The sequence below is a fragment of the Psammomys obesus genome, unplaced genomic scaffold (assembly GCF_907164565.1).
Source record: "Psammomys obesus unplaced genomic scaffold, mPsaObe1.curated_primary_1811, whole genome shotgun sequence".
NCBI lineage: Eukaryota > Metazoa > Chordata > Mammalia > Rodentia > Muridae > Psammomys > Psammomys obesus.
The window spans coordinates 847,908-875,482 of record NW_026596460.1 but is presented as its reverse complement, the minus strand read 5'-3'; the positions used below and the strand labels follow the sequence as shown (position 1 = coordinate 875,482).

The 27,575-nt window shown below is 41.2% G+C and overlaps 1 protein-coding gene across 1 annotated transcript in view; it reads left to right on the top strand.

Annotated features, from left to right (window-relative positions):
• Cntnap2 (contactin associated protein 2) overlaps positions 1-27,575 on the top strand; it is a 2,205,170-nt gene that overhangs the window by 1,689,372 nt on the left and 488,223 nt on the right. Inside the window, 1 exon segment of the mRNA XM_055598313.1 lies at positions 20,720-20,876. Coding sequence (XP_055454288.1) covers positions 20,720-20,876 — 157 coding nt within the window.

Sequence of the window (27,575 nt, the reverse complement as noted above, 5' to 3'; positions counted from 1 at the left end):
AAAGAAAGAAAGAAAGAAAGAAAGAAAGAAAGAAAGAAAGAAAGAAAAGAACGAAGAAACAAAGAAAATGCTGGGGGACTTCTTGGAGAATGTGCTGCTTGGAGATGGGTACAAAGTGTTACCAGGAGATGAAGAGGCACTGAAGAAATTGACACTGATTTGTTTGCTTCTTTTGCTGAAAGAAAAAAAGAAAATGGATTATCAATCTTAAATGCCAATGAAAGAATCTCAAGAAAAGGGCAGAATGCATAATAGAATATAGCTTTAAAAAATGTAAGTTCCCCCCCAGCCCAAGACCAGTCAGTGGATGAGGTGCTACGGCACAAGTAGACACGGTGTGGCTGTCACCTTGAAATCAGAGCAACCATGAACATGCCCACAGGATCAGCCCAATCAAAGTTCCCTTGCAGAGAGAGGGGATGCATGAGAGCACCCAAGTTCCAAGTTTCTTACCCGACTGCACATCAGCCGGCACTAGTTCCAAGTGCTCTTGGGAAGCTAGAGCACATGTGAGGGAGAAAGTTGGCCAGGCTTGCGTGGCACTTTTTCATAAAGATGCAGCTGTGTCTGAAGCACACAGACGCTTGTAAGGAACCCTTCACCTGTGCTTCTGCAAATAACCCCAGGAAATGTTGTGGCTCTCCAATCTACATTTGAACAGAAATTTGTTCTGTTGGTCCACCAAAGAGGTGAACAGGCATTGCTGTCACCTCCCAGGTGACACTATTTGTAAAAACACAGAAGGAGTGACCTTCCCAAAGTCTATTTCCATATAGTAGTTGGAGAATCTGCTCCACATAGCAGTGGTTAAAAATTAAAACACAGGCTGGAGAGATGGCTCAGAGGTTAAGAGCACTGTCTGCTCTTCCAGGGGACCTGAGTTCAATTCCTAGGAACCAAATGGTGGCTCACAACCATCTATACTGAAAGCTGATGCCCTCTTTTGGCACACAAGTATATAAACATGTACTCATACAGGTAAAATGAATAAATATATCAAAGGAAGGAAGAAGGAAAAAAAGAAAGAAGGAAAGAAGGAAGGAAAGAAAGGAAGAAAGAAGGAAGGAAGGAAGGAAGGAAAGAAAGAAAGAAAGAAGGAAAGAAAGGAAGAAAGAAGGAAGGAAGGAAGGAAGGAAGGAAGGAAGGAAGGAAGGAAGGGAGAGAGAGAAAGAAAGAAAGAAAGAAAGAAAGAAAGAAAGAGAGAGAGAAAGAGAGAGAGATGAAAGAAACAAAAGGAAAGAAAGAAGAAACAAAGAAGTTAAAACACCTAGAAAATGTTGGGGGACTTGGAGCATCTGCTGCTTGGAGATAGGTACAAAGTGTTACCAGGAGATGAAGAGGCACTGAAGAAATTGACATTGGTTTGTTTGCTTCTTTTTCTGAAAGAAAAAAGAAAATGGATTATCAATCTTAAATGCCAATGAAAGAATCTCAAGAAGAGGGCAGAATGCATAAAAATGTAAGTTCCACCCCAGCCCAAAACCAGTCAGTGGGGAGAGTTAAGAGGAGAGAGGGGCTTGTAACAAGGGATAGGACAGAAAGGTACCTCTACAGACAGGAATGTAGAGCTGCCTCTGTCAACAGAAAGGTGATAGATTTCCTCGTAAGGTCCTGAGTTTCCTGTGAATTTCAAAGGTCAGTTTTAAAAAGTAAACAAGAATGTCTTACATTAGATAACAGACACAAATCCATACATGGATCTTCCTATGAAAAATGGGCAAATGCGACTGAGACGCATCTATACATTAATAACTTTCTCATTCCGTGACCAAAAAATAAATAAATAAATAAATAAATAAATAAATGAATAAATAAATAAATAAATAAACTGATAAAATCTACTTCCAGGTGGGAGGGTTACAGTTCCAGAGCATTGTGGAAGGGACAGCATGGCAGCAGGAACGAGACACTGCATCCATAGTCAGAAAGCAGAGAGGAAGACTGGGGCTCTATTGCTTTCTCCTTTTTATTCAGTTCAGAACCCAACCCCTGGAATGCTGCTGTCAACATCCAGGCTTGGCCCTCCTTCCTCAGTCAAGCCTATCTGTAAAGGGGATCAATGACTCACCTGAGAGGTTTGCTCCAAGGATAACAGTCCTATCGTGCTAGCTACCAAGATCAGTACAGTGCCTCCACTTAGATTAAATTGTTAGGGACAGAGGACCAGAGTTGAGATGGAAGATAGGGTGTAGGCAAAGGAACTCTGTGTAAAACAAAATCCTGGAACTGGGTTCATGTAGCCAATAATAAAGACTCTCAGATGTCTCACAATGAAAAAGAAGCTACAGAAACACACACACACACACACACACACACAAATATAAAGCAAGATGGCTCCCATTTTTCTCATTTAAGAAAGTAGCGGATGCTACAGCTAGTGAAAACAATACAGGATGACAAGGTTTCCCCTAGTAGAACAAGCTTTTATCAACATTTATGTGACAGGAGACCTCTCTACTAATAAGATTCAGAGAAAGCTTGGATAGGAAAGTGTTTGCAAGAATAAGTTGTAGCTTCCCTGAGGGGATAAAAAAAAAGAACAGACAAGGCTGTTTATTGATGGTAGGGGCAAAAGGTAGGGAGATGTTGCTACAATATGTGAAATGTGGAAAAAGAAGGAATGTTGTGATATAAATTAATTCTGAAAAATGATAAAATTCTCAAGTACTTAAAGCCAGAAACCAAAGTCATTTCCCCTTGCTACACAGCAAGAAGGAGCTTGAGAGAAAAAGAAATGTAAGCCGCTGGTGATAGTGAGAAAGAAAAGAACCTGATCTCTAACTCTCATTGCAATGTTCTTCAGAGAATGGTTTCCCCAGCCAAGTAGGGAGGCTGCAAGGTCTTGAATAAAAAGTGGGCAGGAGTGACTTCCCCATTCCTGTTCCAAAGCAGCCAGCATCAGGACCTGCTGCTTCCTCCAGTGAGGAGATGCTTAGCTGGGGTTTATGTCCAGAGTCAGAGGGTGGTGACCTCCTGAGAGCCTCTAAGTCTTTGATCACTCCCCTCATAAAATCTGTAGGCTTCAGGTTCTGCCACAGACAAAACTGCAATGTCTAGCTGAGGGTAGAGAAGACCAAGCCTGGGCCAAGCCTCAGATAGTTACTGAAACTGTCAGTGCCTGAGCCTTGAACCTAGAATCCCCCTAACAAACCAGACCCACACACTTGTACATTAAAGAGAGAAAAATAATGAGGAAAAGGAGCCAATTCTGTGTGGTCTTATAGGGAAGTGGAACAAAAGTCCCCACAGCACCTCCTGATCTTCCACCCTTCTTCCCCCCCCCCCCCCCCCGCCCAGGAAAAAAGGTTTCAGTACCAGGAAATAACTACACATGAGCTGTTAGGAGAATACAACCCCAGTAAGGAGATATTTGAGCAACATCCATGGAAAAAGGTTGAAGATCCCTGCGTATACTAAAATGAAAAGATCCAGGTGGAAAACTAGAGCATCTCTCCAGCCATGAGCTTGAAACGTTCGTGCTTGGGAATTGAGGAACACATGTAGGCATGGTGACTAGGGCAGCCTGAGCAAAACTTCTAAACTAAGAAAGAGGTCAGGCAATAATGAGTCATTCTTGATTACTCATAAAAATGTGGAGCAATGGATCTTTTATACCAAATATGAAATATTAATTAATTAAAGTCAGAGAGGAAATTGATTTAGTAAAATTTAGGGTTTTACTCCCTCATAAGCATCTTGACATAATTAGTCATCTGAATGTCTGGTAATTTGCCACATTCACTGCAGCCAGTCTGAAATCAGTTGCTGAACAAAAACATGACTAATTGACAGGATGTGAAGGGCTTTGGGGAGATCTCAATACCAGTAGGCCAATCCACAGGCCAGCACAGCAAGTTTTAGTAGATATGAGTAGATATGAGAAACTTCATTCCATGCCTTCATTTCAGTCCTTTGTCAAGGGGTGGAGGGAGCAAGTTTTACTTATTTTGCTGTTTAAATAAGTGTTCATTTTGGACCACTTGAAAAACTCTGCCACGTATCATCACTATTGAACTTTGTGTCATCTTCCTGCTCTTCTGTGCGATTGGAAGGCTTTGAGCTTGTGCCGCTTTTATTAACTGCTTGTGTCATTGCAAAAGGCGTTAGCATCTTAGTTTCCTGGGAGAAAGACCAAGTAATGATGGATAATGTGTGACTGCCAATTTCCTGTGCCATGAATGAGAAAGGGTTTCTGCCCAACCTAAGCAGCAGGTTTGACACATGACCTTGAGTTCTGTGTGACAAAAGCAGTGTCTTGCTCTGCTTTGAAAGATTGATGCATTTTTCTGATCATAACACACTGCTGTCTTGAGAATAACAGGTCTAGTAAAGATCCAGGTCAAAGCTATTCTCGTGTTACCAGATTTTTATTTACGTATTTATTTATTGACTAAAAGAGTAGGAATAGTTTGAATGCATCCGATTAAAAGCTCATCTTTCCTTCTCATCATCTTTTGGGCCTCTGCAGTCAGGTCTTCACTGGGACATGTTCCAAATAATAATCTATGCTGGAGACTCCTAAGGCAGAGTTTGTGTGGGGTTTATTCAGGCTTCAACAAGTGGAGGAAGGAGAACGAGTCACCATGGTGACAGGTATGGGTCGGTATTGTGATAGGTACACGTCATTACTGCGCTGGTGGTGATAGACATGGTTCAGTATTGGTCTCATCACCACAGATTTCATCTTTTCTGCTCATTGTTAACTTTTGTTAGTTTTAAGCATAAATATGTTCAAGGGCTAAGAATCTTGCCAAATCCACAACGCTTCTCTAGACATCTTCAGAGAATTGGGTCTCTGCCCCTCCATAGACATCGGTGCCTCTTCTGTCTTAATCATCATTTGTTTGCTTATGGATTCATCTCCTTGACCTCATGAAACTCAATCCTTTCACATATAAACCTCCTGTTTGAGAGATCTCCATATCTTCAGATTCAATTGTTTTTTGTCGAGCTTTACCTTTCTAACTAAAAGATACATCACTCTTTTGATCACTGTGAATGTGATGGTGTGTTCTGGAAGCTGGAGTTAGAGAATCATGCTTTATCTGAACAAAATGGACACAGCAAAACTGATAGCATGTGACCTTGCATTTTGGGGAAAAAAAAAGTACTGTCTTTCTCTGTTTTGAAAAATGGATGTGTTTTTCAGCTAGTAGCACACTAGCTGAAAGTGTGCTAAAGCAATATGATAATGTGTAACATACTTCAGTAATGTAGCAACTGTGTTCTGTACAGATAGATGTTGACTTATCAGAAAGGGCATGGGTCCAAGCATCCCTGGAAATGGAACTGAACACACGATTCAGAGATGTGTACTTTCTGCAAACCACATTGCCTTGAGTCTTTCCACTTGACAGTTGCCTGTTTTTAAGTCCTTCTCCTGTGTCTGTGTTCATACTGTCCTCTTTTTTTTTAATTTTTATTTTTCTTTTTAGTTACAATTTGTTAACTCTGTGTCCCAGCTGTATTCCGCTCCCTCATTCCCTCCCCCTCTCCAACTCCCTCCCTGGTCTCCTCCCTGACCCTTTCCAAGTCCACTGATAGGGGAGGACCTCCTCCCCTTTCATTTGACCCTGTTTTATCAGGTAACTTCAAGGATGGCTGCAAAGTCCTCCTCTGTGGCCTAACAGGACTTCTCCTCCCCTGGGTGGGGGAGGTCAAAGAGCCTGCCCTTGAGATCCTGTTAGAAATAGTCCTTGTTCCCCTTACTTTGGAAAACTACTTGGTTACTGAGCTACCACGGGCCACATCCGAGCAGAAGTTCTATGTTATATCCATAGATGGTCCTTGGTTGAGTGTCAGTCTCAGAAAAGGTCCTGTGCCCGGATATATTTGGTACTTGTAGAGCTCCTATCCTTTCCATATCATACTAACTCCCCTTCTTTCATATGATTCCCTGCACTCTGCCAAGGTTTGGTTATGAGTCTTAGTGTCTGCTTTGAAACACTGCTAGGTAGACTCCTGTCATACATTCAATGCACATTCCATTTGTCTTTCTAAATGAGGATTATTCATCGTCACCCATGTCCACTTTCTTGATTATCTTCTTTAGGTGTGTAGATTTCATTGTGTTTATCATATCTTGTAGGTCTATATAAGTGAGTTTATACCAAGTTTGTCTTTCTCCTTCTGGGATACTTCACTCAGAATGATCTTTTCTAGATCCCACCATTTGCCTGCAAATTTCATGATTTCCTCCTTTTTGACTGCTGAGTAGTATTCCATTGTGTAAAAATACCACAATTTCTGTATCCATTCCTCTGTTGATGGACATCTGGGTTGTTTCCAAGTTCTGGCTATTACAAATAAAGCTGCTACGAACATGGTTGAACAAATGTCCTTGTTGTGTACTTGAGCAAATTTTGTGTATATACCTAGGAGTGGTATAGCTGGGTCTTGAGGTAGCACTACTCCTAATTGTCTGAGAAAGAGCCAGATTGACTTCCAAAGTGGTTGTACCAGTTTACATTCCCACCAGCAATGGAGGAGGGTTCCCCTTTCTCCACAGCCTCTCCAGCATGTGTTGTCACTTGAGTTTTTCATCTTGGCCATTCTTATGGGTGTAAGGTAAAATCTCAGGGTTGTTTTGATTTGCATTTCCCTAATGGCTAATGAGGTTGAGCATTTCTTTAAGTGTTTCTCTGCCATTTGATGTTCCTCTTTCAAGAATTCTCTGTTTAGCTCCGTTCCCCATTTTTTAATGGGATTACTTGGTTTGTTGCTTTTCTGCTTCTTTAGTTCTTTATATATACTGGATATTAGCCCTCTGTCAGATAAAGGGTTGGTGAAGATTCTTTCCCAATCTGTAGGCAGTCGTTTTGTTTTGATGACCGTGTCTTTTGCTTTACAGAAGCTTTTCAGTTTCATGAGGTCCCATTTATTGATTGTTGCTCTTATAGCCTGTGCTGTTGGTGTTCTGTTCAGGAAGTTGTCTCCTGTGCCAATGAGTTCTAGGCTGTTTCCCACTTTTTTTTCCAACTGATTTAGAGTATCTGGTTTTATGTTGAGGTCCTTGATCCACTTTGACTTTAGTTTTGTGCAGGGTGATAAGTATGGATCTATTTTCATTTTTCTGCATGTAGACATCCAGTTGGACCAGCACCATTTGTTGAATATACTGTCTTTTTTCCATTGAATGGATTTGGCTTCTTTGTCAAATACCGAGTATTCATAGGTGTGTGGGTTTATTTCTGGGTCTTCTATGCGGTTCCATTGATCCTCCTCTTCTACACACACAAGTCTTTTTTTATCCTCGGGCTTATATTACCACCATGGTAGCCGAATATTGGATGTAAACACTGATCTCCAATCCATAGTTCTTCAATGCTAGGTAGAGGGCTTCTTCATTAATCTGCTGTTGGAGTAGCCAACATGGCAGCTGTTTTTTTGTGTGCAGGACTGTCTTTCAGATTGCTGGGTATGAAGCACCCCTGCAACAGGACACTAAACATGGGGTCACCTTACAAAAGTTTTTAGCTTATACCTGAGGAAGTATTGGGGTCTGTTAATCACCAAAGAAAGACCCCAGACTCAGGTAGTATGCAGAGAGTTCCAGCATGCTGAAGTCACCACCTTTGAAAAATGGTGAAGATCCAGAAGCAGGCTTCCAGGCCCAATTTAAAGACAGTTAGGGGAATTCCAAGAAAGTTTAGGTAACCTTTACTTTTATTGGTGACAGCTAGCCTAGGGGCACAGGGTTAATCAGGATTGGTCAGGGGCTTGGGGACTTTGCAAAGTGGTTACAGACTTCCCAAAGCAGTTATAGAGTAACTGTGTCTGACCCAAGCCTGATGCTGATTGGCCTTTCCTTGTGGGTTTTTTTTTTTTTGGGGGGGGAACAGGAGTTTCATTTTCCAAGAAACCGAAACTCAGGTCTGGTCAGGCAAAGCACAATCTGAAGTCTGTCATGGAGTCTGGTTGGCTCATTGGAAATAAGTCCTCTCAGAAGTACAATAAGACCCCCGACTGAGGCCAACTGATTCTTTTATTTTACTTTCTATAAAATAGAGCTGAATAATTTTACTCAAATGAACACCCTCCTTTGAAACAGAAAATTCTCTCAAAATATTCATACTTTTCTAACCTGATACTCAAAAAGGTGAGGCAGGGTGATCTGTCTGGCCCACGCCCTGCTATGGGATGCTGATCACTGTCGCCGGTGTGTAGCATGGCGCTCCTGAGCCTCTATCACTCCTTCTCAGAAAGGTCCCTCTGCTTCCAGTCTCCTTTCCCTTACGGCATCTCCTATAGCTCCATGCAGGCTAGGCTTTTCAGCAGCTGTGAAACCCACAGTGAGAACTCTACATCCTTCTATAACAGCTATCTTAGTTAGGGTTGTCTTTGCAGTGGTAAAACACCATGACCAAAAGAAAATCGGGAGGAAAAGGTTTATTTCACTGCATAGCTTGTAAGTCCCTCACTGAGGGAAGCCAGGGCAGGAACACAAGGCAGGACCCTGGAAGCAGGAGCTGGAGGAGAAGCCATGAAGAAGTGCTGTTTACTGACTTACTCTGTCTGCTTTCATACAGCACGCAGGACCACTGGCTCAAAAGTGGTACTACCCAGGGTGAGCTGGGTTCTCCCACACCAATCATCAATGGAGAAAATGCCCTCACAAGCTTACCCACAGGCCATTCTTGTGGGGACATTATTTTTAAGTTGAGGTTTCCTCTTCCGAAAGGACTTCTAGCTTATGTCAAGTTGATGCAAAAACTAGCCAATACAGCAGAATTAAGTGATATAATAAAACTTAACTCCACAAACATTCTTGAGAACTTCAGAAATATTTAAATCTTTCTAAAGGTGTAATTGAGCAGGTAAGAAAGATCTAAGCAAGGGCTATAGCCTAGTGCTACTGCTGAGCCTCTGTCACCTGGACCTTCCAGGCTACAGCTTGAACAGGGACAAACAGTCCTTGCCAAATGATGAACTGTGTTGAATATCTTTGATAGAAAGCAGAATCCAAGTGAGCAGACTCTCAGCACAAGATGAAAGGAAACAAAACTGAAAACTAGCAAAAGATGACAGCATAAGAGTTTGATGATTTGAACTTTAGCTCAAAGGAAAAAAGAAATTATCTTTTTACATAACAAAAATGACTAGATGCACAAGTCCTGCCCATTCTTCAATAAAAGACATGGAAGTAGAAAGAGGAATATTTGGGAGAAATATGGGTGAGTAGGAGTGAGAGGAGGGAAAGGGGATAATGATGGTTAGATATGATCACAATAAATTTTATACATGCATGAAATTGTCACAAACCAAAATAGTAATAAAAAAAGCAAGATCTGATGCATGTTTATAACTTAATGTTACTCCATTTGGATGTTGGGAAAAGTCTAAACTGAAAATATGCTTTAAAGAGATCACAGGGTGGAAATATCCTCAGGCATCTGATAAAAGCAAATGCAAAATATCCCGGTGGCTCATCCCTGCAACAGGACCTCAAAAATCCCACAGATTCATCTCCAAAGAACACAACGTCAGAGAGACACCAATCATGAGATGTTTGGAGAAGAAAACTAGCATAATTCTGAGTAAACAAAAAAAGCTAATAGCAATTTTAGCCCTGCAAATATTTCAGATATTAAAATTATTGCGCTAAAATGTCTTCCTTTTAGAAAGAGGAAATTCAACATGCTTAAGGAAGATGCTATGAGATGTTATGAGTAGCATTTAAAAAGAATGAAGTTAGAGTTATAAATATTGCTGAAACTGAAAGTTTATGTGAGAGATAAACAGCAGTTATCAGCTGTTTAAAGCCGGAATAGTGACAGGGATCAGGCATTTAGAGAAGTTCCAGCACTCAGCCAGTGAGACCAGGCATTCCTGTGTGAAGGAGCGGTGAGGAACAAGCAGATGAGATTGGCTCCATCTGACACATCTCTCACTGGAGTTCTGAATGAAAAAAGAGGAGGGAGGTGTGGCTTGGTGTTAGGGTCCATGGATGAAATGTGAGAGAACTGCAGAAATATGCAGATGCAGGTAATAGAGCCACAGTGATCCCAACAATGAGAGAACATCCCTATCAGATTCTCCATTAAAGGAAAAACTAATTTGCCCATTGTCTTCTTGATCATGGACTCCTAAAAGCACTCCCCTAATATTTGAAAAAATTTGTTATAAGGAAATAAACATAAAGTATACTACCCAGAAAACACAGATTGATAGATGATAGATAGATAGATACATAGATACATAGATATATAGATACAGATACATAGATACATAAATAGAAGATAAATAAAGAGCTAAAGGTATTTTTAGAAAATGAAGTAACATGCATGGACTTAAGGCATTATGTTTAGTGAAACAAACCAGACATTGAAAGACAAATTCCACACAATCAAACTTACATAAGACATTTTAAATGTTGCATTCATGGATGTAGAGAGTTGAATGCGTGACCACGGGGTGGAGTGTTTGAGATAGGAGGTGTAAATGTTGTCAAAAGATATAGGAGGGAAGCATTCAAGAGACCTACTGTAAACAGCGGGATGTTATGTTTGGAAAGTCACTAGCAACATGTAAATATGGTCAGAATGTAGAGTAATACACACGTTAACTAGATCGATTTGGCTACTCAACAATGAGTACAGGTTCTAAAATGTATAACGACACCATACAGTCTATAATGAACTCATAATTTCTGACATTATCTGAAAAAAAACATAAATACAAGGTGAAAAAAGTTAACAGGAGCTGATAAACCATTGAACAAAATCACTAACAGTTTAAATTTTTTTAAATCTTTACAAATGATAAGTGGACACAGCTCCCTAGACACAAAGATGAAGTGTTTTAAGTGGCATGAACACCATAACCTAAACATTCACAAGATTTTCCTTAAGACTAGAAGCTCAGAAACCCTCAAGGGCAGTTAGGATAGCATTGAACAGTAGGTCATAGCTACTGCATAAAGACATGAAGAATGTGAAGGATAGACACTGGAAACACAGAAATAGACTAGCATTAACAATACTAAATGGATACAACAGGTTGATTTTACATATTTAATTGCATATATACATATATATGTAACAATAACAAAGAAAAAGAGGTAATGAATTTGAGAGGAAATGGAGGAAGTGAGGAGACATGGAAGGAGTTAGAAGGAAAAAAGAAAGGAATGATATAATTATATTTTAATTAAAATATAAAAACTATTAATAACTTTTCCAGAATTATCAATCTTTTAACATTTTCAGTTCAAAATAAACTAGCACACTGTACTTAAAAAGAGAAAAAATTAGAAGAAACATAATCAAAGAAGTAACAGCCTACAGTTCCATCCATCCATCTCTGCTGGCATTATTTATACAGTTTGTTCTCAGGGCCTTTGATGTAAAGAAACAAACTAGGCTTCTGAAGGGTCATGGGGCCAGTGACCTTAGTTCAAACCAAAGGGAAGTTCCCTTGGAGTGACTTGGCCCATTCTGCTCTCTTTAAGCCTGCTCAGAATTATGAACTCCCATCAAATCTGTCACTTGATTCCATTCCAATTATTTTAATTCATTTGAATAGGACTCAAATGATTGAATTCAACCGCATCAAATTTTGCTCAGTGAAATTGGTCTTTGATTGAAATCTATTAAGTTCAATTCAATAAAACAAATTTAAATATTATGCAGTAAAATTAATTCTTAATTAATTAACATTTCAGTTCAGGTCAAATCTGAACTTCCCCTCCACATTTCTAAATTTGGCCTTGATTCAAATCAATACGATAAAGCAAAACCCAATGTGATTCTGAAAGATACAACCTTGAGCTAATCAACTTCATTCATTTCCAGTCATCCCTAATCAGATGAGTTTAGTGACATTCAATTCCAGAGAGATAAAATGTTCACCTTTAATGATCAAATTGAATGTTTATATTGGAACTTTAAAATGATGCCTTTTCCCTAACTCTCTGCAGTCTGAATTCTGCATAACATTGCTAGATCCATTCTTTTGTTTGGTCTTTATCTGACCGTAGAATGCCATAGAATTAGATTGGAAAACAAAAAGAGAATGTTATTATATAGCTTCATTCTCAAAAACTCATAGGAGGCTTGAAATGATAAGCTGCTGTATCTACTACCAACATTTTGTGTGATATTTTTCATTTTACCTTTATAAAGTCTTTAGTTTAACCACTAAAGTGCAGCCATTGTAACACAGAATCATGGTTATGGAATTGAAAATAAAAAGGTGATGACTATACTATGCTGAAAACATGAATTAAATGAAGGTGCTACTATAATAAATACCATGACCACCCCTAAATATCTATGATCCAGTTTTTCTCTACCATCCCTTTTTCTCCATGATGGTTTTTGAGGGAACACAACTAAAAGTATTGGAGCCAACCAACCATTGGCTGCAACCTATAAATGCAAGAACTAACACAAACCTTTTTCCTAAAATAGCAAGGAAAAGCTGATATAGTGTCTTAATTGGGAGACAGGTTAAGACGGTGGGTAGTAAAGGAACTTGGGCCTGTTTCTTCACATACTACCCCAAGTGTCCAGGAACTAGAGCCATTGGTGTCCTTTCTGCAGATCAACATATGGCAGATTTGTCTCGGTGAGACACTCCCACAGGTAATCAGGGAGAATCTCAACATTTTCCTTTGGGCTTTTTTTTATGGCCTTATCCCATATGCTAGGGATTCTACATTGTTTAATGGAACTTCCTGGTGAATACCAGGCAAACTGGAAGCCCTCTTCCGCATTTCTGTGTTATCTTCCACCAGTGTTGGGAGAGGAGAGGTACTCTAACCAGGTATGTTCACTCCATTTCTTCACTGCCTAGTCTTCTTGTGTCTATGAGAATCTCCTGACATGAGCTCCATGGTCCAGTTTTTTGAAAATGACTATATTGAGAAAACCAAACTCCACATGTGGAAGACTGATAGACTCTAAGCCAGAAAACTCTAGAACTGGTGATCAGTGCCCGCTTCCCATTCCTGGGGTCAGGAGTCCTTTAGCTTGGAGCCCTGAATTCTTTTGGTGATGCTCATTCCAACGGAAGGAAGAGGGAACTCCAGTTCATTCTTAGAAACTATAGCTAGAGATAATCTAAAGAAGACGAATCTGGCTGCTAACTTGCCTCAAAACGTTGACCCCGCTCTCCCAGAGAGGTGCTTGTTCCTCAAGCCCTTCCATCTCTCTTCTTCTCTAGGTCAATGGTGTTAGAGGAAAGGCTCTCCCTGGTATCAGGATGCTCTTCATACACACTGTATCAGTTCAGGTGTCTTTAATTAATTAGCATAACATTTGTAACTTGACTGCTGTACTGAGATAAAAGTGGCCAGTGCTATTCATTGAGGAAGTGGAAAAGGAATGACCAGGCAATGCAGTGGTATGCATGAAAGGCAGGCAGGAGTGAGAGAGATATCAAAACCTTGGTTACTGCCTGAGACCATGTTAATGCACTTTCCTCCCCAGTCATGACCACTGCTTATGTGCGTCTATTCCATTACAGCATGTGAAATTTGAATACATGTGATAAGAGATACTTTAAAATGGGTGTGATAGGGATTGAATCCTGCCATGTAAGTAGAGGCCTTGAACATTTCTAGTATTCCAAAACAGATTGGCTGCAAAGGAGCTGCCAGCAGGGGGCACTAAATGTTGCAATGGTTTGGGGCTAGTTGAGGGCATTCTGTTTTCTCTTGCTAAAAAGTCTCCTGTGAATCCATAAAAGATAAGTTGGTGATACTTAAACGTTTTCATTTAAGGCACTACGAAGCCCTCGGGTATTGTTTTCAGTATCTTTTAGAAGTAGATGAATGGAACTCATTAGATGTTCCAGTCACAAAGCTGAGTGTTGGTTGAGCAGTGCCTGCATACTAGCTAAATGGCCTGTTCAGCTACAGTGTAGCCCAGTTTTCTGCTCCTAAGAAAAAATTCTGAAAAAAACATGTATGGGCTACATTTTCCAGAGGTCTCCATGCATTTGGTCTTGCATTCCTGAAACAACTCCTTATTAACAAAACCAGTAGTTCCCTTTAAAAATATATATATATAAAAAAAACAACCCAAAACAACAACAAAAAACAAGCACCCTCATTTCTCTGCCTTTCTGTCTTCACCCAGCTCATAAGAAATCCTTTGCTCTGATGCGATTTGATCTGAAGTGGATCCAAACAGCAGATTGATTTGATTTCATTCCATCTGTGTTTGGCTGATGCCTGACCTCAACAACCTAGTGTCTGGCTAAAGGAGAATGTGGCCCGCGCTGGTCCTCTGACTGCAGCAACTCAACCACATGACACTATCAACAAGAATCTTCATAGTCTAATGTCAAAGAAAAATTTCTAAACTTTCTTAATACTTCATATTTTTGTCTTCTAAAAAGTCTTTCCATTTCAATTGCTATTAACTCCCCCCCAAAGCCAGTTAACATGTAAATAGTGGTTTGTAAAAAATAAAAATAAAAAAATAGGATTTCATTAGCATAGCATTGGAATGAGGCAGTTCTTTGCTCAAAAAAAAAAAAATTGCACTACTATCCTCTTGCTGAACATAAAACATATACAAAATTAATAATTTACTTTTGTTATCATGCTCTTAACAAATTAGCCAGTGTAAATATAAAAGTGTACAATTACCTTTTGTCGAGAAATATGTTTGTCTTATTGGCATTTTTGTTAGTCAGTTTGTTTATGCCAAAAGGAAAGTAGCTAAGTCACTTGCTTCATTCTGAACTTGACTTATTCTGCTAGGACAGAGAAGACAATAACATCAGCTTTGCATTTTCTAACCTGGAGCATCAGTTCTGCGGACAGTGCATTGTGGTTTGAGCAAAGGTGAGACAGGAGAAGAGGCTTCATCACCAAGTGCCTCTCATGCTCTCGCCTGATCCCAGGCATCTCACCCCTCCAGACTGAACAAAGGAAATGCCACTGGAGAACCCTATGCATCCTGGTGTCTGGGAAGAGTCTTTCCCTGCAGGGAAATGAGGATCTTCTTCCTTGTAAAACTGGTACAGCCAGGGAGAGGCATGATTCAGTCGGTATAGTGCAAATATGAACTTGATCCCCAGATCAAATCTTACTTAAAACAAGTTGGGCAGGATAATAATCCCAATACTAGGAAGGTAGGAACCTTGGGATGTTTGCTAGCCCATCAGCATAGCCTCCACGGGGAGTTCAAGGCCAGTGAGGGACCTTTACTCAAAACATCAAAAGATGTGGACACCTAAAAACACTTAAGTTGACCTTTAGCCTGTGGATACATATGCAAATGTAGTCACACCTCCAGGCATATAAACCTCACCTCTGCCTATAGAAACACACACACACACAACTGGTACAGAGCCTGGCTCTCATGTAGACCTGAGAGTTCTTGTACATTTAAACAAATTTAACAATGAAACTTTGCCAGAAACCAGCTGGCTCACTTCTTCTGTTTTCATAGTCTCCTTCCAAAAGTGAGGCCATGTATTATCTTGCTCCTTTTGTTGCCATCATTCTGATTTTCACAAAGAATATTGAGCCATACACAGCTGTTGGGTCCTGTTAGCCAATGTCTGAAGTTACATGAGCACATGGGAAACTGTCTCTATTGGCCTCTGGAAAGAACAGGCAAGAAACTCGAGACCTGAGATATGGATTTTTTTTGCCAAGTATTTTTGGCATGGAATGAATAAGATGTTTCCTGCCCATTGTTCCATCACCTCCAGTTCTATTTGTGTCTGGTTTATTCCTGTCCTTGTTCCGAAAGTATTACATCTCCTAGTTTCCTAAAACAATGACACTAACAGAAATTTACTAGGAGAGAAACCATTCAGCGTTAGTCAGCTAACAGGTGAAATGCTCAAACTGGATTTGGTTGCTAAAGAAGCAATGTTTCTATATTGCTAGGGTTATGGTTGGTCCATGTGCCTCTTGGTAGGTCAACCCCATACCACCTGCCTTTCCATGTTTTCTACCTGTGACACAAAACCACAGCTCTGATCTACAAGGCAGTAAAAGGTAGTTTATTCTGGAGCCATTGTGGGGACCATTGTTAGGGTCCAGAAGATGCTGAAGGAAGGATCTCAGACTCAAGTAGCATGCAAACAACAAAAGGCATTTATTCTGCAGAAGGCCAGCATGCTGGAGCCACCATCTGGGCAGTATGGCAACCCTAGACAATGGTGCACAGACCTTTTTATAGGAAGCTAGAGGGATTTCAGGGACAGTTAGGTCATCTTTATTATGATTGGCACAGGTCAAAAGCAAGGGTATAGTGCATAGATGACTGACTAGGGCTAGCTAGGGCTAGATTAGGGGCTGGAGACTCTCAAACTAGTTCAAATTGGCCCAACATGGTAAGTGTCAGGGAAGTTACAAGGATCAACTCCTGACTGGCTTGCATCCAGGTGGTCTGTGGGCTGCATTTCTGAAGATAAGGCTGCCCCACTCTGAGATAAGATACCTTCTCATTTTTGTAGTTATTCCCAGGCTACTCCTTGCATAAGGGAATTTATGGTCTTGTTCCTGGAATTGGTGACCTATGGCCTACTTTCCGGTACTGATGACTTGGGGTGGGGGTTCAGATCTGGCCCTCTCACCATGACTTGAGAATACAGATTTGGGTTACCCCAAATTCCATGTTCCAATGTGAAGCAGTTTTATGAAGTTTTTATAATTTTACAGAATTAATGCAAAACAAGTTTAAAATGGTGGTACATTAGAGCTGAGCAATGGTGTGTATATCAAAAAGATATTCTTATCTTTTGGATTGGTAGAAGCTAGTTGCTTTTAAGTTAATTGATTCTGAAAGGATTTTTATCTATTGCCACAAGATTTTTAGTTCCAGCACAGAGGTGAACAAGGATTGACTATTTCAGAAGGTCAGAACTTAGCACAAGATAAGGCAATTAGCCTCTGGACCTACAGCATTCCAACCTCTCCATGGTACTGAAATTCTCATCAGCCAGTCAATCCCTGCAGACAGATTCCTTCCAAAGTTCCCATGCACAGCCAGACATAGCATCTTTTCAGAGTTTTCCTTTCCTCTGTAACATAGCCAGAGACATACTCACCACAAGAAGTACAGCTCAAAGGCTGAAGAACCTCAACTTTACTTGGGATGGCAAAGATTATATAGTTCCCATAAACTAGACTTTGCAAACCTATTTTAAAACTGTGAATGTTATGAAAAGAAAACAATATTATACTATGGGTCATGGCTTTGACATTGAGAAGCATCAAAAGTCATGGACATCCCCCCTGACCCTGACAAAAGGGAAGAGACCTCGAAGCAAAATAATTAAAATGCAGAGTTCAAATCCAAACACCATCTCTGCTGCATTGGGCCACCGGAGAGGACACAGCTACAGAGTGGTCCCTTATCTCAGGGAGCTGGCGTCTCTCTCCCTTTCAAATAGGGTTGAAATCCCTCCTGTCTTAGTCAGGATTTCTATTGCTGGGAAGAAACACCATAGCCAGAAAGCAAGTTGGAGAAGAAGGGCTTTTTCAGCAGCTTACCCTTCCAGATCATAGTTAGAGAAAGTCAAGACAGGAACTCAAGCAGAGCTGGAACCCGGAGGCAGGTACTGATGTAGAGGCCATTGAGAAGTACTGCTCACTGGCTTGCTATCTATGGCTTGCTCAGCCTGCCTTCTTGTAGAACCCAGGACCGCCAGCCCAATATGACACCAGGCACCATGGGCGTGGCCTTCCCTCCTTGATCACTAATTAAGAAAATTCCTTACAACTAGATCTCATGGAAGAGTTTTTCTTAACTGAGGCTCCTTCCTCTCTGATAACTTTACCTTTTGTTGACATACAAAACTAGTCACTACATCTCCCTACCTATAAAATCAAGTCTAGATTTTTGTGTGTTTTTTGTTTTGTTTTGTTTTGTTTTTTGTTTTTTTTTTTTTTTCAGTTTTCCATCATGATCATAACACAGAAAATAGTAAGTTTTCCAAATTAAGTGAAATCTAAATACTTATATGGGATAGAATACTGTGATTGGTTCCTTTTCAAGTTAGAGTGTTGGTTCCTTCATTATAGAGAGAATGCTCCTGAGTCCCAAACCATTTCTAGCAGCTTTCAACTGCCTACATTTTAACAAAACTGCCCTTGAGGAAAGCTGATACAATATCTCACTTTGTATCACAGAAGAGTGTGCACTATTCTATCATGGTACCTTATGATATTATTTGTTTAGATGTTGTGGTTATCCAGTTGGTGGTTAAAGAGGGTAAGCCATCCCACCGTCTTTCTTCAGAGCACTAGCAGATACAAGTGTGTGCTCATCATTCTGAAAGGGTGGGTAGAGTGGATTCATACAATGGAATTTTATCCACAGACAGAGATTTTCATAGATTTCCTGTTCATCTTACTGATTCACACTGCCGCCATTAATTCCATCATTCCTAATTTCCTCTAAGGCACATCTGTTCTCTTAGCATGTCCCCAAGATTCATCCACATTCTTATCTATTGCAGATTTTTCTCCCTTTTCAAAAATGGTGCTATTTCAGTATAGAAACAATGAAACAGGAATAAAGGCTGACAGACAGAGAAAGCAGAAATGAAATTGCATTGTAGAGGCATGCAGACTGCATGCATCATTGCAATCGTGTCAGGATCCTTAAACAGTAAAATCACAGAATCAAGGAGGATGGATGTCAGCGAAGCTAAGAATAGAGAAAGCAGAGCCGCTGCTAATCAATAAAGGTTTTCGTTAAACAAGCTGAATGGGTTCTAGAGCATTTCCGGACAGTACCATAGCTATGATTAACATGCTGCATCAAATACTTAGACAGTTTATTAAGAAGGGAGCTTCACTCTGAGTGTTCTGAGCACAGGAAAATGAAAGAAAAAGATGCCACGGCCAGCATCTTCTCAATCTCCTCTCTCATTCTTTCTGTCTCCAGGCTTTTCTTCCTACCATCCTCCTGAAATGGATTCATTTTCCTTGCACTTCTGACAGCCTTCTGTGGAATTCCAGTGTGGTTTGAAATGCTGTTGTGGTCTCACAGATCCCACCTGCATCTCTGCCTCTCCCAATATTTTCTGGCTTGCCCTGATGGTTCCCAAAACAAGACTTTTAGCTCAGGGAATGCTCCTGAGATTAGAAGTCTGCATCTGATTACCTGTAGTGTGTGTCAGAATTGTTATCTTTTCTCAAAATTCCTTGAACTTCAAAATGTTTTCCCTGTTTCCTATCCAGATGGAGAAAGCCAGTATTCTTAGTTGCCTAGACCAGAGGCACAGAGTAAGCTCACAGTGTCTTCTGCTCCCCTTCTCACCCAAACCTCACCTACCCCATTTATCCCAGACTCTCCATTTTTCCTTTCTCCTCTCCTAGTACATTATTAGTTATATTCTCCATTACAGAGGGAACTTCACAATTGCCCTCCCTGCTTTCATCACATGGAAACTCATCTTTTATCTTATTCTAGATTTTTAAAGCCCAATTTTAACAGTAATGATTCCCTGCTCCAAATCTTTCAGTGGCCTCCCATTATTTCAGAATAAAGTTCAGGCTTCTTAAGCTATAGGAAAGAAGCCTTGAAAAGCAAGAACTAGTCAGTGTGAAACAATTTCTCATTTGGACAAAGACTTTTACGGTTCAGCCCTCATTTGCCAGCTGCTACTGTCTTCTGCGGCTATACTCCCAAGCTAATCTCCCCTGCCTGGCTCTGTACCCTTTGTATATAGGACTCCTTTTCTCTCTTACATCTTTGTTCACTTAGATCTTGCCCACTCAACCTACAAGACAGTGCTCCGAGAAAACATTCATCATAACCTACTTTTCCTCACTCCCTCTCCATGCTCATAGAACCCATGTCTTACAATGTTTAGCGCATAGTGGAAATACGATGGAGTTTGATAATCAGGCAAAAGGATGGTTAAATGAATGGAAGAGACAGAGGGTTTGGGTCCAGGAGTTCCTGCAGATCCCAACATCTTAGACAAGATGCTCAAGTCCCTATATCACATGGGTAACACATGTATAACCTATGTGCCGATGTCTTCTCTATTATGTTACATAACCTCAAGATCAAGTCTAATAGTTAATGCAAGATAAATGCTGTGTAAATGGTTGTTGTACACTGTTACTGAGAGAATTACTGGGAGAGAAATCTGTGTATTTGGTGCAGACACAGTTTTTGTTTTTGTTTTTTCCAAAATCCTTTGATTCACAGCTTGTTGATTGCATGAATGTAGAAGCTGTGGACACAGACAGCTGATCACAGCAGATAGTGAGTGCTGTATGACATGCTGTCAGACCCTTTATGTGGGGCATTAATCTCCTGGGTAGTAAAAGAAGGGCTTAGCCTTTGTAGACCGAAGTTCTTCATGAATAAAATTGGGAGGTCAAACTTAGACATGACAAAGCCCAAACTTAGCCCCAATCCTCTTTTATCTCCATACTTGTATCAGTTCACAGGAAAGCAAAATTAGCTATGAAATTAGTTGTATAGTAAAGAATGATTCATATGCCCCCTAGTGCAGACTGACAGACACCATTTAGGATTCACTGAACTAAACCTACGTTACAGATGCTTGAATGTCAGAGCTTCATCCAAAGAGCAAAGAATTTTGAACTTGACATTGTCTGATTTTTTTAATTAAATGTTCTTATTGAACTAATTTTACTTTAGAAATTGGTTTGTGCCATTCAGTCTTTCAGAGACTGCTGTAGCTCTTAGGAAGAGAGAACAGGGGCAAACTCACGTTTCTGTAACCCAGGCCCCTCTCTAAACGTGTCTCTCCCCCTTCCTTACAGATGGAAGTCCTTATACATGGTGGGTTGGCAAAGCCAATGAGAAGCACTACTACTGGGGAGGCTCGGAGCCCGGGATTCAGAAGTGTGCCTGCGGCATCGAACGCAACTGCACAGACCCCAAGTACTACTGCAACTGTGACGCGGACTACAAACAGTGGTGAGTGCCGGGGAGAGCAGTCTCCCAGAGTCTGTGGGTCAAATGCATTAAGAAAAGGGAATTCTGAGAAGGTGCTAAAGTGAGAGGGTCATAGGCGAGACATGTGGGGAGCTGACTCAGCAGACAAATGTCAGGGGTACCCTGACAATACAATGACAGAACGAGGTCACTGTGACAGGGCTATGCATTTAGAAGCTGCCCGACACATAATTGATGTGTTCATATTCTATTCTGAGAGGAAAATAATGAGTCTTGTTGGCCGCACTGATTTGCATTTTGACATGTGCCCTATAAGAATGAAAGGAACAGCTAGGGGAAAGCGCAAGGTGTAGATACCTGAGAGGGAAGAGAGAAAATCTCTGGCAAAATCTTTCAACTCCCAAGATGTTTACTTTAGTATATAGCCCAGAAAAGAAAAGGAAGAAAAGAGGAAAAGGATCCTTTGTTCTTATTGGCAACAAATGCTTGCCAATACTTGCCTTTGCCATCATACTCTGAATTGTTTATCGCCCTGATACAAATCAGTTCCAGAAAGGTCTATTTTAGGTTGTTTTCATCCCTCCATTGGCTTTTGTCCTGCTTCACAGTGAGTGACTAAGGCAATGTCAGTCACAGATAAAGATAAAATCAGCTGTGCTTCTCTGGGAAAAGAAGAGAGAGTCTAGAGGATTAGCTGTGAGAATATAAACCAGAAGAAAAAGCCCAGCCCACCGTCCACAGGTCAGGCAGTGTAGAAGCCTCCTGTCTATTCCTGCTCTGCACGGCTGCGGGGCTCTTGGGTAACCAAACATAGGTCCCCAAGTCCACCTGGAACCATGGTCTGCAATGATGATGTACAAGATAAATTCATTCTACCTTTTACTCAATAACGAATTCTAAGAATACAAATTGATAGGCTTGCCAGGCAGTGGTGGCGCATCATTTCATCCCAGCACTCAGGAGGCACAAGCAAGTGGATCTCTCTAAGTCTGAGAACAGCCTGGTCCACAGAGTGAGTTCCAGAGCAGCCAAGGCTACACAGAGAAACCCTTTCTTGAAAGAAAAAAAAAAAAAGATAGGATTTTCAGACAGGAGGTCTGCAAACTTTCCAAGAGTTGTATTTCTTTCAGTAAATGAAAAATAATGATGTGTGTGTGTATAATTTTGTGTATATATGTATATATATCCTCTTTACTTCAGTGACTTATGACTTAGACTCTATGGATTTTACTTATGTAAAACATAAGTAGTTATCAATGTGGGTTTTTGTTTTTAAGATTAAACTTTTAAATATATGTGTCTGTGAATGTCTGCCACCTGTATGTGGAGTCCTCAGAGGCGAGAGGAGGGCATCAGATCCTCCAGAACTGAAGTTCTAGGTGGCCATAAGCTACCCAGTGTGGGTGCAGGCATTTGAATCTGGGTCATCTGCATAAGCAGCAAGTGTCGCAAACCCCTGTGACATCTCTCCGGTTCCTCATTATGTTTCATTTGTGGTTTGTTGTGAAGGAAAATTCTAATAGCTAATTTTCCATTTTGTTTGAAGAACACATCTATATACTCAGACACACATGCTGGACAAAGAGTGGAAGTTGAAATCTAGAAGAGTGTGGGCACTTAGGTAAATCTCTTTTCCATTCTATCAGACCATCTATCTGTCATGTAATCAGCAGATACCAGTTGAACACTCACACGACAGGGATTCTGCTGTGTACCCGGGATAAAAGAACAAATGGCACCAAGAGGAAGCTCTGCCCTGACTCATTTTCCCTTTGTACTGGTTATGTGTGTCAGTCAGCGGGGCTAGCAGACTCTTTGATCCTCTTGTCTCTTCTGCTCTGATTCCCTGGCCCTTAAGGAGGCTGAACTGGCACAGCTAGAATGCTGTTACCATCATCACTGCTCAATTCTTCTTGCCTTACCTTGAAGGAGCACTGAGAAAGGCAGGGAGAGCAAAAACTAGGGCATGCCTCCAAGTAAACCTTTGTTTCCAGACATCATGCTGGGTGCAAAAGGACTGTTGACAACAGATTATGTCCTTCATCCACAGGCAACTCACAAACCAGTAATAGGAAGAGGCATACGAGGTCACCAAGACACAGTCAGTGCTCTGACGATAGGACACAACTTGCTAGTGGGAGAAATTTTAATAGTAACTGAGGGAAAGAAGGGAAGAGTCAAGAATATCCTCAGAGAAAGTGACATGCTCAAATGAGAAGTAGGGTCCGCCTGGTTTGAGGTTCCTGGAGAGGAAATATAAAGGAGCACAGCACGTGCGGGAACTGTCGGTGTAGTGGTCCTGTGGTGTGACTTGAGGTTAGCCATGTAGTCCAGGGCAGACCGCCACAAGTGAGTGCTGAAGGAAAGAAGGAATCAACAGAACGATGTCACAGAAGTCTTTTCTGTTAGTTAGCTACGTCTCCACTACTGTGATAGAATACCATGACCAAGGAAACTGAAAAAAGGAAGGGTTTATTTGGGTTTAAGGTTCCTGAGGAGTAAGAGTCCATCACCCTCACAGCAGCAGGCAGGCATGACAGCTGGAATAGCAAGCTGAGAGTTTACATGTTTAGCCCTGAGCAAGCCCAGCAGGAGGCTGAGAGAATGAAGCCTCAAGCCTGCCCACTGCATTGTACTTTCTCCAACAAGGCCACACCCCGTAAGCCTCCTCAAACAACGCCAACAACCGGGGGCCATGTATTCAAACGTCAGAGCTGATGGAGGACATTCATGTTCAAACCACCACCCTCCTTGAAAACCATCAAGGGCTTGAGGCATAGATTGGAGGGACCACTGAGAGTGACAGAATGTGCATGGGAGTCTTGTGAGTTAGCAGGTGCTGGGGCTTGCTGTTTACCACCATGAGAGGAAAAAAAGCAATCTATGCATGCTTGCTGTTTGGACCCCTTGAAATTGAGTGGCAGCAATCCATAAGAGACCAAATAGTCTTGGGTAGAAAAGACAATGGTAAATTTTTCAATTTACCATTGAAAAATGGTAAACTGGAGACATTAACCTAATGTCTGCAATCAACCCCAGAACCGATGTCAGTGGGATTTCAGGGAATAAACACAGACTTTAGAGAATTGCATTTGCCTCTGAAACCTCCCAAAGAACATAACTGAATCCATATGCCATAACAGAAAGCTGAGTGTGGGTATACTTGTTTCAGCCTCCCTCACAGACCTCCCCAGGCAAGCTCTGAGTGGACTCATGTAGCATTTTAGATACCCAGATGCCCTGTTACTGCTGGTATTTTCTTCACTCATGGCTAAATGTTACCTTGAATATCCTTACCACCACTTTGTTTCTGTAGGATTTGTCTAATGCCATATGACAAAGGTACTGTAGTCTGAACAAATTGAAAAATATAATACATTTATAATGGCAACTATGAAAATGTTCTGCGACATAAGAGATGTGATTTCAGGTATATGCCATTAATGCACTGGAGAAAGCATCCCTATGTGGATGCTTTAAATATCCGAAGTGAGTAAGGGTGTTTCTGGAGTCTTCTTTCAAAATACTTAGGAGCCATAGAGAGAATTTAGCTTGAAGCGGGGCTATTTCATGCCCAGATTCACCACTTTGAGACATCAGTATACTAAAACCAAATCATGCTGAAATACTTTCTGGAAATTAACTAGAATATAGAAAGGTAAATGTTAAGTAGGTTGTGTAGTCTGAGGTACACAGTCACTTGGCGTTCTCTGGGCAGATGTGGGGAGGTGGGAAGGTGACCATCTATGCTCAGGTATATACATAGGCCTGTATGCCGTGTATGTTATACGTGTGTAGGCACACACGTGTGCAAGTCAGCATGTGTGTGTGCATGTGGAGGACGGAGGACAGCCTTGGGTGTCACATTCCTCAGGATGATTCTCCACCTTATTTTGAGACAAGGTCTCCTACTGGAGTTTGACGGTGAAGTTAGGCTGGCTGGCCAGAGCCACCTCTCTGCCTCATCAGTGTTAGGATTACAATCATGCATCGCCACTCCCAGCTCTGGCTTTTCTCAGGGGTTCTGGGTAGCAAACTCAGAACTTTGCACTTGCAAAGCAAACGCTTTAACACTTTGCCAACTGCTCCATCCCCCAGCCCATGTCAAATCCTCTTACGTGGTTTCTGTTGCATCTCCCAGTGATCCAAGTGAATAATAAGAAATGGACCTAACTGGGAAGGGGCATCTTCTTGCTCTTGCCCAGCTCTGCAGCAGGCCTCAAGTCAGATTCCATGCCTCTCCCTCCAGGTGCTATGGACAAATCAGGGGAAAAGGGAGAATTATTGAGGGGTGTCTTGTTTCAGTCCCCAGCCCAGCACCCCCAGAAATGGCCGAAGAGGCAGGCTGTTCTGCAGAATACACCAAGCCTGTTCTCTCCCCCTCCACTGGGCATGAACAATAAAGGGTTTTTCAAGGGTGAAGCGTTGCAGTCCATGGCTCATAAGGCAACATTTTCTGGGAGGCTGTCTCCTCCCAGAACAGGCAGGAAGGCTGACTTTGGGTGACAGTGGCGCCCATTACTAGGAGATGTGAGTGAGGAGCAGCCTTCAGGTGACCCTCGGTGTCCCCGTAATTACCACTGATACTTCTTTTGCTGAGAGATTCGGGGAAAGGAAAAACAAGTGCGTTCCTACAAGTACAGCTCATGTGGGAAATCACTTTGAATGTGTTGTAAGGTAAGAATGATACCCCGTTGGCCTCTATTTCAGACTGCTTTCAGCCCAAAAAGAAAGTCTCTTCTTCCCACGGGCTTACCTCGATAGCAAAGACTTGTTACATCCAGTGGACTGAGACTCAACAGAGTGCAAGGTGCCCCTATATCATTCCACACTCTGAGGCCCAGCTTAGGACATTTGTTTTTTGAAAGCTGCTGCTGGCGGTGGTGGCAGTGAGTGTGCATGTGTGTGTGTGTGTATGTGTGTGTGTGTGTGTATGTGTGTGTGTGTGTGATTTATGTGTAATGATCGGCAGAGGGGCATGCCAAGGTACATATGTGGAAAATACCTTATGGAGTTGGTTCTCTCTTCCCACCTTTATTTGGATTCCAAGCACTGAAGTCAGATCCTTAGATATATGCTGCAAGCACCAAAGCCATCTCACTGGACCCTGACTTAAGTTTTATTATCAGCAAAATGGAATCAGATAATACATCCCAAGCCACATGAAGGTCATAAAGTGTGCTTATGAATAGATTCTTAAATTTATAGTGTGATATGTTATTTATATTATCACTTAGATACAAGACTGGGCCCTAGCTAAAATTACAAATTTCTGAAATTGCAGATGAATAATCTAAAACTCAAAACAAATAAACAAGCAAACAAACAAACAAGCAATCCCCACAGACTATAATGAGCAGTGAAAGGCTAAAAAACCCATCTCATGTTCCCAGGTTAGAGCTTTTACACAATATCATGAAGATATTTCATTGTTTTTGTCTTTCAGACAATTTGTAAATGCTGTGGTTTTAGCCAGCTATATGAAAGTTTTAAATTCTAAGTTGAAGCCATAGACCACGTGTTAAATGTCTAACACTAAAACTAAGATGAACATTTACTCTTATCCAGTAGAGTAAAATACATACAAATGGAGCTGAGATAAATGAGATTGTAGCTCAGAGCAGGACAGGTCTCACAACAAAGCCATCATGTCCTGGGAGTCCCATAACCATCCCCGTAATTGCCTGATTATCTATGCTGTGAGAAGTTTTGCACAGTTATTTCTGGGATTGAATATGATTTAACATTTATGATTTACTATTCACAGCAATAGTCAATATTCCCACCTACCATGCCAGAATCCTAATTAAGCGAGCGTGAGTCTCAGCTAAGCAGCCACTGCTGGGTAATTCCTGGTCTCATGCAGCCTGACACAATGAGCGAGATCATCACCTCTGAAATTAGCCATTCTGAAATAGAATTATGGGTGAAGGAGCACCGTGCGCTGCTCGAGCACCCTTCTCTCATTTTATGGCTCTTGTTGCAGAATTTCTGCAGAACTGAATCCAAGCCGGGGTGATCCAGGCATGCTGGGATGGAAGTGAAGGGAAAAGCCATTAGATCAGCCTTTGTGCTACAATTAGCAGGCGGTTCCCGCCCCCACGTTAGGAAGGCTGATCATCAGATGCTAACCAGCTGGATCCTATTCTGTTCTTTCTGAAGGAATCTGCTTATCTATCAGGTTTTTGCTTTCTGGAAATAATCATGTCCAGCCTTACCCAGACAGGAGTTTATCCAAGGGTCTCTTCTATGTTTTAGAGCCAGAAAATTGCTTTCCATTGGCCCAGCTTTCTAACCACCAACTAATTACTGAGTTTCTTGAATATTTCAAAAAGTATTCATTATACATTTCCATTGTTTATAGAGAACTTCATCTAGTCTTTTTGCTGACATTTTTCTACAAAGTTTTCAGATGACTTTTACATGAACTGAAATATTTATGAGTTTAGTTTCATCTACCTCATTGATCAGATAATGCTGCTGGGATCATCCATTGCTTGTCAGACATGATTGCAATGACTGAAATATATCATGCCATTTAAACCTTGCATTTGTCCTAGGATAGAGGACAATCATGTCGCCATATAGGTGAGGAAATTAAGTCCCAGAAAGGTTAATTTACCAGCGCACATATCTGAGAACTGGTGGGAAGAGATTCAAACCCAGAACAGAGAACTCCACACTCATGCTAAAATATTATAACACACACACACACACACA